At 47.2% G+C, this 12,009-nt stretch overlaps 4 protein-coding genes across 6 annotated transcripts in view; 2 read left to right on the top strand and 2 right to left on the bottom strand.

The window, feature by feature from the left end:
• LOC126943833 (liver carboxylesterase 1) overlaps positions 1 to 12,009 on the bottom strand; it is a 133,084-nt gene that overhangs the window by 4,946 nt on the left and 116,129 nt on the right. The gene's annotated exons all lie outside the window — the stretch shown is intronic.
• The window catches only part of LOC126943848 (liver carboxylesterase 1-like), a 123,567-nt gene that overhangs the window by 39,923 nt on the left and 71,635 nt on the right, over positions 1 to 12,009 (top strand). The gene's annotated exons all lie outside the window — the stretch shown is intronic.
• Positions 1 to 12,009, bottom strand: part of LOC126943835 (liver carboxylesterase 1-like) — a 32,631-nt gene that overhangs the window by 4,837 nt on the left and 15,785 nt on the right. For all 3 annotated transcript variants that reach the window (XM_050772931.1, XM_050772929.1, XM_050772930.1), the window contains 5 exons: positions 11,216 to 11,320; positions 8,331 to 8,369; positions 4,394 to 4,534; positions 2,413 to 2,493; positions 2,001 to 2,148 (listed from right to left, as the gene is read on the bottom strand). In XM_050772931.1, coding sequence (XP_050628888.1) covers positions 2,001 to 2,148; positions 2,413 to 2,493; positions 4,394 to 4,534; positions 8,331 to 8,369; positions 11,216 to 11,320 — 514 coding nt within the window. The remainder of the gene's footprint in view (positions 1 to 2,000; positions 2,149 to 2,412; positions 2,494 to 4,393; positions 4,535 to 8,330; positions 8,370 to 11,215; positions 11,321 to 12,009) is intronic.
• MT3 (metallothionein 3) overlaps positions 6,799 to 12,009 on the top strand; it is an 892,117-nt gene continuing 886,906 nt past the window's right edge. Inside the window, exon 1 of the mRNA XM_050773157.1 lies at positions 6,799 to 6,802. The gene's annotated coding sequence lies outside the window, so the exon portion shown is untranslated. The remainder of the gene's footprint in view (positions 6,803 to 12,009) is intronic.

The following is a 12,009-nucleotide window of genomic DNA, read 5'->3' as shown; positions in this document are numbered from 1 at the left end:
GGAATGCAATTTTGCAGTATTTGCTCAGAGTTCTAAATCATTTCTATTGCCCAGCATAGTTATTCACTTCTCAAAATAATCCAAAGAAAATTGTTAGACATGCTGTTAGAGACTTACGAACATTAGGCTGAGCACAATGTTATTGTAGCATCAGAGTGTGAGCAGCCAGGCTAAATGTCTAATAGGATAGGAATATTAAAGTCAATTTAATACAGCCATTTCATGGAATAAGGAATGCTTTGATGAGTTTGTATCAACATTCAGAAAATCCTCACAACATAGTATTGTATGAACAAAAGTAAAATATAAAATTGATTCTTAAAGTATATAGGACATGGAAAATCTTTAGATGAAAACACAAAAAATTTATACCACTTGCCTCCAGGTAGTGGAATTACGAGTGATACCTAGTTTCTTCTTTCGGTGTTTCCATATTTTTGAAACTTTCTATAATTTTACATATTAATTTTATATTCAGAAATGTTATTTTTACCAAAAAGTGTGAGACAGGACAATAGGGGAAAGTTGATAAAATCTGTGTTGTCCTGGGAAAAGCCAAAACAAAACGCTGAACTCAAAGTCATGGGAAATCAGATGAGAAACAGAAGTTGAGTATTGCTGAAACCATCAGAAGATGGAGATGCGAACATTATATATAGATCCGATGCAGAGCATGGGGCAAGGCCAACTTTAAGAAAGAACAGATTCAACTGCAGTGGTCCTGGTTATAGAGTTTAATCAGGACCCTGTGAAGAAGTGAGAGTTATGAGCACCTACCCCCTCCTGTGCAAACCAGTGTCTGGGCACCTGCTAGATCAGCTTTAGCAAGTTTTTATCATGCTTATGAAGTTCCAAATTTAAAAACCCTTCCAGGATGGTTAGAGAAAGGACATCTCCTGGCTTGCAGGCTAGGCGAATGAGAGCTGGAAGAAAGAGTCCTGTGAGCCCCCTCTAGTTGGCACCCAGGAAAGGACACCGGTTGAAGGCTTTTACAAGGAGTTGTTTATTCCCTATAGATGAGCCCACGTATCCCTAACCTCACACCCCACCCACACAGCCTTGGGTCAGTGGTAGAAGGTCCTGCATAGACCCTGCCCTGGACCTGTGCTTGCCCATTACTGCACACACCGAGATAGACAAAAGCCAGTCTCAGACATTGCCATTCTTCAGACCACCTCCCCCACACCCGCCCTGGCTCCTCCCTTTGGCCTTCTTGGTCCTGGACAATCCTCCGGATCCCATGCAGGGCTCCCACTTTTTATCCAGCTCCAATACTTAACAAACTTGTTTCCAGCCGGCTTGGACCTTAAAAACCTTCCACGACTCATCTTTCAGTGTTTGTCCCACAGCAGCCCTGTGTCCCACGATAACTCCAGGCATGGAGCCCTTGCAGCAGATGCTGTCAGTGTCTCACCCATATCCCCTCCTCCTGGTCATGCCAGCCTGACTTCCACCTCCAGCATCTGTAGGGCCCGGCCTGAGGCCTTTGTCTGGTCACAAGAGACTACTCTGCCCTTGTGTGCAGCAGGTCAAAGTCACAGGCAATAAACAACTCCTTGCAAGAGGCTTCAACCAATCACAAGCAGAAGCTGGGACACAAATACCCTGTCTCCCTTGCCACTCAGAAGGGACGCCCCTGAGCACTGTATTCTCCGTGTTTCCTTGAGTTTCCCAGCTCCAATTGTCCACAGTGGATACTCCCTTGGCAATGCATCATGGATTGGATTCCATCTCTTTCCTCTCTCACTTCCCCACATCCCTACTGCTGTTATCTGGGGTCATCACCTTAAAAAACTACTTGCCTCTGGGTTTTTTTTTTCTAACAGTCTGCTGCTGGCATAAACCAAAATAAGACAGCATCTCATGCCACGCCATATGGAATCAGCCTTGAAGTCTGACCCTCAGCTATTTCCAGGTCTGTCTATGCTAGGAGGTAGGCGGGTCAGATACAGAAGCTGGTGGGGTCCACGTCCCTCCCCTGTTCGACCTCTGGGACTTACCTCTGTGGTGCCGGGCCACAATCACAGACGGGACACAAAACATCACATCTGCTATCAGGTCCAGGAACAGGTCTTTCTTTTTGACAGGGTCATCTGTTCCTCCTAAGTATTTCTCAGTGGCTTCTGGAATCAGTTCCTTAGCAATGTACTGAAATAGATCAATAAAGTGGCCACAATCCCCTGGTGAGTGATGCTGCTTCTCTAGCCCACTGGGAAGGCCTGCCTCAATGGTGAATCTCACAAGCCCTGTGCAACTCCCTGCTAGGGTGGAAAGCAAAGTGGGAAAGGTGGAAAGATGGGGGAAACCCTGAGGCCCCAGTCTTCATTTTGCCTTTTAATTGCTGTATGATTTGTGGCAAGTCATTGTCCCTCTCTGCGTCTCAGCCAATTCCCATGATTCTTAGATGCTTACAACAAGGGGATAGGACTTCCACAAGAGTGACATGGCTGTCTTCTGGTCCAGTTTCCCTTCGGAGAGTGGATAGCCCATCGACTGTTAAAAAAAAAAAAAGTTAAGCATTTATGAATCGTTGAGAATTAATGAGAATAAACAAACAAACTGACCAACTGACCAAACCAATGCAGACTGAAAGTCCTCTCATTTTGGGGGATTTTAAGGACATGGGTCTTTACTGAAATGGGCAAAATCAATTAATCAAATGGGCTTATATCCAGAAATTCAAGCATTGCAAAGATTACGAAAAAAAAATTTTTGGAGAAGCTGTGGCAGTATTTTGCTGTGTGTGTGTGTGTGTGTGTGTGTGTGTGTGTGTGTGTGTGTGTGTGTGTGACTGGGATCCCTATAGTGGTCAGTGACATGGAGAGCCAAGGTTTCTGCCAGGCCTGTGTGGAATGGAGGACTCTGGAGAAGAGGATGTAGACCTCCCAAGTACTGCCACGTGTCACAGATGACACTGAAAGCCTTAGATCCTGCCTTCGTGGCTTTGGTCTTTGGTAGAACTTCTGAAATCCTTCTGAGGGGTGAACTGCACATCTCTACGCACATAACAATTCTTCCCAAACCTCTGCACTCAGAGACTCGATCAAACTCTAGCATCGCTTATAGCAGCTTAAGGCTGTGTCCCTAGAATGACCCCAGTATCCTTAACATACCTGCCTGGGAAGGCTCAACCCTGCCAGGACAATTTACTCTGCTCCAGCCAAAAACTGGACAGAAGCAGATAGGCCCCTGAACCCAATTAGAGCAGTTACTTTAGAAAACCTGCAATGATAAACCCTTTCTCTGCCCTTTGGGATGTGAATCTACCACCCAATCCTGTTTCCTGGAGGACCTGAGAGCCTTCTCCTTGCAATGCAAACATTCAGGGAGCTCACTCCTGATCTTCCCAGTCCCTGTGGAAGGAGTAGAGGCTGACTTCAATGGAAGCTTCCTGCAGTCTAACGCATGGCTTCCTGTCCTGAAGATAAGAGAAGTTTGTTTCTGCCCCAGGTGAGCCAGGATGAAGACATCCAGGTGGCCTAGCCACACGGACCAAGCCCCTCCCCACAGACCACAGTGTGTTTCCCTTGGCACACCTGGTCTATGAAATATTGCCAGGCTTCTGTTTCGGGGATGTGAGTCCAGTCCATGCTGGACTGTTTTCCCTATTGCAATCATGTTACTGAATAAACCCGTCCTACAACTTTAACCAGGGTCAGCTTTGTTGATCTTCAACTGGAAGGAGAACCCTTCTTTACTTTTAGAAGTCAATCACTTTTTCTATTTATTTGTTTCCATCTTTTATTTTAGGTTTGGGGGTGCCTGTGCAGGTTTGATTATGAGTAATTTGGGTCTATAGAGTTTGCTGCATAGATTATTTTATCTCCAGGTATTTATCATGGCACCCGATTAGGTAGCTTTTCCATCCTCATCTTCCTCTAACCCTGCACTCTCAAGTAGACCTGATGTCTACTATTCCCTAGAAGTCAATGGTAACTCAAGAAGAAGCCACTTTCTTTGGATATTTCCAATGAGATGATGAAGAGCATGAGTGATTTTCGGGGGAACTATGCATAGGCAGCCCGAGGTGGGAAGCCAGGAAGCCCCTGACTGACTGCCTCTCTGTACTCCTCAGCTCCTTCCTCCGCCTAAGCCCCCTCAGTTTTCCCATCTGCACAATTATTTTCTCTACTGGCCCTCCCAGAACAGACACTTCAGGATTCTTCAAAGAAGACAATCAGAGAATATAGGAAGAGGGAATCCCAGGGCCCTGAAACCCAGGTGGCCCCTGTGCCCTCCTGGAGAAGGTTTCCATGGAAATGGTAACACCTTCTGAAGGGAACAGCTGCCCGGGACTCAAAGTGGGGCTCAGAGAGGGAAGCACTGCTGGGACCAGAGACAGGAGGGCTGATGGGGGTGGGTGAGTCCCTCCAAGAGGCCTGCGCCTTCTCACCGTTGGAAGATTCCAGCCAAATTCTTGCTTGTTAATTCCGACCATGTAGGGGACAGTGTGGAACTTCCTTTCAGCTTGAAGCTCTTCAGGTGTTTTCGGCAGCAGCAGCCCATCAATCACGGTGGTAAACAAAGGGTGACTCTGGGAGAGAGCAATGCAGTGCCTATGATTCCCTCCCTGGTCACACCCATGTCCCCAACTCTGCCTGTCTGAGGGTGAGACCAGTACCACACACCGGCGTGACTATGGGCCATGGCTGCACGTGCTCAGGGTCCTAACTTAACGGGGTAGGTCTCTGTGACTCAGGGGTAGAACTTCAGGAAGAGACTGATACTGGTCAGGTGATGAGGAGAGGAAGAAATCTTCACTCAGATTGAAAAATATGTATTATCTATATAAAATTACATGCCTATATATTTCAATTTGAAGTGCGTGCGTTTCCCTCTCTGTGTCCACAGTTGATTTTTGGTAGTCCTGGCAGTTGCTTCCGATAAAGCTCCCATGAGCGCTGAATTAGAGAATACAGAGTCATCCCTCAAAGGGGAAATACTGGGTTAGGCTCTTGCAAACCTCTGGCCACAACATTTTCATCAACCTTCTTTTATGTGTGGGTTTCTGTTGAAAGACACTTCCACAGCTCCATCCCACACAAGAGATGTTACTTTAGCCCTTTCCATCACAGCCTCATGTATGAATCAGCCAATTTCCTTCTCCTTTTTCTGAACGTGCTATTTTGTGGATTTTTCAACACCGAATGCATGGCCAGCAGCACTGCAGCTCCTGCCTCACCCAAGCTTGTCTCACACAGGCACCTTCCCCGTAAGGCACAGCACAGCCTGCTTAGCTCAGGAATGCAGACAGCCGCGCTTCTCTTGGAGCCACTCTAAACAGTGACATCACCACAAAAAGCACAAAAATGCAGAACACATGGCACTAAATAGACCGTGAAGAGGACACTTGTTAGCATGAGAGATGAAACGAGAAGACAGAGGTTGCCTCGCCGGATCTCAGATGGAATATGCCCATCATGCAAATCCACCTTCCCCTGCTCTGTGCCTGCCTGTGTGTGACCACGAAAGTGCCACCAGTATCGATTTTAGGGTTACAAGGACATTTTAGCAAGCAGGTGAATTTATAAACGCAGAATCCATGATTAATGAGGAAAGATGGTGCTATCTATCTGAATTTAAACAAGAGCTGTTACTGATCCATGGGTGGCTTTGAGGAGGTACTGAACCGTCATCACTTAAGGAGCCTAAACTAGGACTTGATTCCCTATTAGAGAGAAAATCATGAAGAAAAGAATCAGTGATGAACTCACAGTATTTTGATCCATGTCTTGATTTTAGATTTTACCTTTGATGAATAATTTTTATGCTGTCACAGATTAGAGAGAGCCTGACTCACGTGTTGCCATCAGGGCAGCTGGTCCTGGGTAGTTATATTTTTATATTTCATATTTAGTCACAATGGTGTAGTTGCTAAGATAGAGCATGGACATTGAAAGCAGATTAACTGGATCTGAAGCCTGGCTCTGCTACTTACTGGCTGGGAGTTTCACCTGTTTGGGCCTCAGTTTTCTCATCTAAGAGGTGAGTTATTATGAGGATTAAATGGCTGAACACATGTGAAATACTTAGCACAGCACCTGGTGTCTGGAAGAGCTGAATGAATGTTAGGTATTACTTGTTAGCAGGGTTGCTGCGGGTTCCTCTCCTAGACCCCAATCCTCTGTGCCATCTTCCCAGTTCCACGCTCCATGGGCTGTATTTCCCTCCTGGATATCAGATGGAACTGGACAATTCCTAGCCTTTGAGACCCTATGGCTTCAGGGACCTTTGATCTGCTCTACAAAAGCCAATGATTGACGAGCTAGTTTGGGCTGCCTGGGGGAGATGTTCTGTGACAGGGACCAGACCCAGCTGGACAAGGTACAGATCCTAATCCAATAAAGCTAAAAATACAGAACAGGATTGGGGTGCAAGTCTGGGTGCCTTGAGAGGCTGTGCAGTTCAGGCAGGCCTGCCCTGGGAAGGCAGCAAGAGGAGCAGCCTCTCTGGAAGGAGATGCAAGTCAGGCTACGTGGAGGAGGCGCTGCCCGCCTGCGGTGGGCTCTGGGCACTGAATGATATTGACAGGTGAGGAAAGGAGTGAGAATTTCTAAAGAGTGGGAATCGCATGAGCAAAAGGACACAGGTGTCTCTGTGCAGGGTCAATTCCAGAAACACCCAAGAGTTCTGGGCTTGGAGAAATGCCATGTGGCAAAGTCTAGAGGGAGGGACAGGTGCAGAGCCTGCCTTCTGCACAGTCTGGCACACAGTGCGCATGCAGGTGTGCTTTGAAGGCCTAACTCCATGGAGGGAAGGGGATTTGTCTCATAAGGAAGGCCAGGCTTTTAAGAAGTGGGGGTGACATACTCTAACTCTGTTAAGGAAGGCGAGTCAGGCTGCACCAAAAGACGTGGAAATGGGGAGGGAAGGTGAAGTAGAAGATATAAAAGTTGAAGAGAGAGACAGGAGCACCCCAGTTGGACGGCAGCCATGCAGAAGACTCCCATCAGCAACAATGACAAGTGATTGCCGCTGTCCACTCAGAGTTTTCAAGTGGCTGCCCTGTGCGGGCATGACCTTGCTTGTGTCAGAAAACTCAGGGCATCTTCCACTCCCCTCTCTTTCTCACCCGCTGCATCCTGTCCATCAGCAAATCCTCTCAGCTATTCCTTCCAAGATATCCAGACTGCAACCGCTCCTCCCATCCCCACTGCCACAGCTCTGTCTAAGCAGCCAGGAGCCCTGGCCTGGATTATGGCAACACAGTGGCCGCCCAATTGGTCAACTGCATCCACTCTGCCCCTTTCCTACAGTCTACGTGAACACCGGAGGCAGAGACCTCTGTAAGATCTAAGATCATGTGACTCCTCTGTTCAAATCCTCCAAAGGCTTCCCATCTTGCTCTGAATCCAAATCCAAGTACTTTGAATTCAGTACTGGAGAGTACAATCGGTCCTCTCCAGCCAGACTGGCCACTTCCTTCAGGGTCTTTGCAGTGGCTGTTCCCTCTGCCTGGAATAGGCTTCTCCAGGTTTCCTGACAGCTGACTTCCCGCCTTCTCCAGAGCTTGGCTCAAATGCCACCTTCTCACTGACCCATTCCCTGATCCTGCTACTTCAATTGAAACCACCTGCAAACTTTATCCCCTAATGCTGCATACCATCAAACAGAATACACACTTGATTTGCTTTTCTATTGCACTCTCCCTGCACTGTAATGGAGGGTCCCAAGAGGGCACTGCTATATCCCCAGCTCCTAAACAAGTCCTGGCACATATGAAGTGTTTAAGTCTTTGCTGAATGAATCTCATGTACTCCTCCCAAGACCATTTAAGGAGAGTGCTGAGACCTCCAGGGAGGCAGCATAGAGGACAGGATTGTAAGATGCTGCAGAGGTGATGTCACCAGAAACAGTCAACCCACTGGGAGGTGGGGGTGGGAGTAAGGAGATCGGGAGGATATGTTGGAGTTTCCTGCGTGCTGGGAGGAGGCGAGTGTCCTTGGACTGAGATTGAGGCTTCCCCTCTCCATGCCTAATCATCCCTGCTATCTCTGCCTCCTGATAGTGGAAGGTTCTGGTTCAGCCTCCTCCCATAGTGCCATTATGGGGAGTGGGAAATGTAAAAAAAGGGGAATGGGCAGAGCCCAGTGCATGCAGAGGTGAAGCCTGGGAGCACTGGACTGGGAGTCAGGAAAATGGGTTCCAGGCCTGCCGCTTGTCCTCCTGGCTGTGTTACCCAGGTGAGTCACTGCCCCTCTCTGGGTCTCAGTATCAAGCACACAGGAGTTACTATAATTACCCAAGAGACGATTCTTTCACTCACAGTTAATTGGAGCTTAAAGGTGCTAAGACTCAAAACCTGTAATTGAGAAACAAAAGGTCCTTACCTCTCTGGGGTCTCCATGTAAATCCAGGGAGAAGAACATCTGTGAAGACAAAGGCAGACGATGTGGGTTAGAGCCTTCCCAGGAGAACACTGATCTGGGAGACTGGGACAACAGAGGTGTCAGTTTCTCCCTCCTGGTGCCAAGCTGGCTGGGCCGAAATGAAGTGGGCAGGACTCCGGCTCTGCTGGGCCTGAGCACAGGGTGAAGGCATAGCAGGGAGGGGTAGGCACCAGCATGGGAAAGATGGGCCGGGGACTCTGAGCCAGAGTTGATGGAGCTCTGGAGAGGACGCCCGCTCGTTGAAGCTGACTGGCCCCCCATCCCTCTCCCCTTCCTCTTCCCCTGGGAAGTACTCGCCAATTCCCTTTCGGAGACCTCCTTCTTCCCTCATCACTCCATGAATTCAGATATTGATATGTGACCCAGGGGGCTCCATCTCCCTGAACATGAATATTAGTTCCAGGATGGGCATACACCCATGTCAATCCAATAGAGTTTACCACAAAACTTCTGCAGGAAATGTTTAGTAACAGAGGTTTTAAGTAGCTAGAACATAAGTGCCGTAGTCTTTAACCTTCCCAGGAGACATATCTGCCTAAGAGTGAAGCCAGCACAGAGATGTGCAAATCTGAAGGATAGAGAATGGTAGATTTTCGATAATATCCTGTGATCATCTGGATCCAGCCATGCCTGAAGCCATCAACTCCCGAGATTTTCAGTTTACACAAGAATGCTATCGCAACACATTTCTTTTTCTGTTCAAGGCACTTGGGGGAGTTTCCTCATCTCCTATTGGAAAGTCCTGACTCACACAAGCTCACTGAGACTCATCCTACCCCATGCTTCTCCTTGGTGTGTGTTCACCAAGATTGCAGTGACTGTAGTGTTGCACTGCAGTTCCCACACGTCTGACCTGTGCTCAGGACGTAACCAGTGCAGGTTCCTCCATTAAGGATTGTTGTCCCACTAGCCAGGAGAGTGTGTGTGTGTGTGTGTGTGTGTGCGTCTTTGTGTGTGTGTGTGTGTCTGTGTGTGGGTGTCTGTGTGGTGTGTGTCTCTGTGTGTCTGTATGTCTCTGTGTGTGTGTGTGTCTGTGTGTGTTTCTCTGTGTGTGTGTCTATGTGCGTTTGTCTCTGTGTCTATATGTATGTGTACTGGAAGCAGGGGGTAATCATGGAGGCGCTTCCACAAGATCTCAGAAAAACTCAAAAGGATGTCCCAGGATCTTAGGGATGGGTTCCCCAAAGACTCAACTCTTCCCTTTTAGTCTGGGTCCTCTGATGCCACATGCAGAATTGCTGGGATATTTCCCTCCTTCCAGGCATTAGAAAACAAGTGTGTTTGAATTCCTTGAACACTTTGTTCACTTAGAGTCTGAACCAAGACCTAAGCCCCAAGAACACATTGGACTCAACCCATGGAAACACAAGCAGAGTCCAGTGGTAGAGGCTGGCCCTGAGACCCAGGAGTAGCCAAAGGTCCAAGGAGAGAATCCAGGGATCAGGCTACTCTTGTGCTTGGAATTCACACTCTTCCCCCTCAAAGGCAATAGTTTGCAGTGTCCCTGGGTGCTGTATCCTCTGGGTGTTTGTCCTGCTGGGCTTCCCTGTGATGAGAGACTGCCATGGCTGTCCATCAATCCTAAAGGTCCACAAGTCCTAATATGTGAGGATGGCAGGGGTGGCAGAAGATACTCTAGAGGCGCAGTTGTGGGTTCTGGGTTCCACAGTGTTGCCTCTGTGACTGATTTGAACTGTGACATGGAGCAACTACAAAATTTATCTCTCTTTGTTACCTCTATTAAAATGGGCACAATGATCTCAAAGCTGAGTTTCTCAAGAAAGACAAGGTGGAGTCAGGGTTAAGGGCATGAACTCCCAAATTCCGCTGTCTGGTCTCAAACCGGGCTCCTCCACCTTCCCTGTGAAGCATCCCCGAGGACTATAATGAATGCTTCCCCTCTGTGCTGCCACCATACTCAACCTGCGAAGTATACAAATGTGTTTCTCTCTGGATAGTTCCTTGTGAGCGGGGAATATGTCCCCTTCATGTCTGTTTCACTACCTCTAACACCCGCCCCTACATACTGAGCATGGATCATTAGAGGGATAGATGGAGTTGGTCAATACATGAGGTACAATTGAATTGGATGAACGCATGAATAGATGGGTGAAAACTAGTGGATAGGTGATAACTGGATTGTTGGTTTTGGAGGAATGGGTGATGGAGTGAAGATATAAGGTGGCTGGATGATCCATGATTGGTGGCTGGATTGAAAAGAGATAAATAAAAAGTTATGAACAGGTTGATATAGATTGATTAAAATATATCAGTGAATTGGATGAATTAGTGAACAGATAGATGGATAAGAAGATCATAGTAGATGGATTAATGATTGAGTGGCAAATGACTATCCTAGAATGACAACTGAGTCAGAGTCTCAGAAAATCTAGAAAACTGGACCACCACCAGGTCTAATACAGACAGTTTCTAAGTCAACCAAGATAAATTGTGACATCTTTCTGAAAATCTTTGAGCTTAATAACTCCATCCTCCAAATTCAGGATAATGACGTCCCATGGGAATATTTGTAACGTTTAGTTTCTCAAAATTACATCTGAAAACAAGAACTGCAAAATATTAAATTTTGGTCAAATATTAAATTTGGTCAATTCTTTATCATGCTATTTTTGGACTTTTCTTTTTTTTACATTTGTGCCATTTTACAATAAAAAAGGACAAATTAGATTCCCCATTCAGATACTGACACTCTTGAGAGTTGACAAGTTGTCACAGGTAACTGTCCCAGGGAAAGAGGACAGTTGAAATGAAGAAGTCTGGGACCAAGTTTACAGAGTTTGGGCTACAGGAACAGGCACACCTACCGTTTTCAATGTCGTCTCCAAGAGCTCCTCTTCCGTCTTCTGTCGCAGGCAGTGAACCATGACAGCTGAGGTGATGGTTTGACACCCAGCAGCGATGGCAAATTTCTGCAAAGATCACAGGCAGTGGTAGAGTTCAAGAGCGACGTCCCTTCTCTCCATCAACGTGGAAAGTGGCGTTCTACCCCAAGCCCACCTTGTACAAGTGGCAGGGGGCAGCAGAAGATACTGTAGACCCGTGGGTGTGGGTTCCAGGTCCCACAGAGTGTTGCCTCTCTTACTAATCTCAATTGTAACATGGGTCAATTATGTAATCTCTCATCTCTGCTACCTTATCTCCATTGCAATGGACATAATGATCTCAAGCTGAATGTGTCAAGAAAGACGAGGTAGAACTGGGGTAGAGAGCATGGAATCCTGAATTTCCTTGTTTGCCTTCAAATCCCAGATGCTCCACTTACCAGCCATTAGGCCGCAGGCAGTCCACCTGATTTCTTTGAGTCTTGGTTTCTCCACCCACGGATGGGAATAATGACTGCACCTACCTCACGAGTTAATACATGTGGGAGAGTGCCATGTCTCCCAACGTGCAGAATTGCAGGAGGCCTAGATAAGACGATTCACACAGAGGCACTTCAGAAGGTAGCGAATGTGCTTTAAAGGTGAGTTCTAAAGATAAACAGGATGTCTTCCCTTGTAAGACATAGTCGGGGTTTCTCAGCTGAGTGAGGCGTCTGTAGCACAGCCAGGAGTTTCCAGCTGCACATTTGTGTACTAGAGTCCTAAACAGTAATCAA

This window comes from Macaca thibetana, chromosome 20 (genome assembly GCF_024542745.1).
Source record: "Macaca thibetana thibetana isolate TM-01 chromosome 20, ASM2454274v1, whole genome shotgun sequence".
NCBI classification, from domain to species: domain Eukaryota; kingdom Metazoa; phylum Chordata; class Mammalia; order Primates; family Cercopithecidae; genus Macaca; species Macaca thibetana.
The sequence above is the reverse complement of the archived record's forward strand: the minus strand, read 5'-3'. Positions and strand labels throughout refer to the sequence as shown.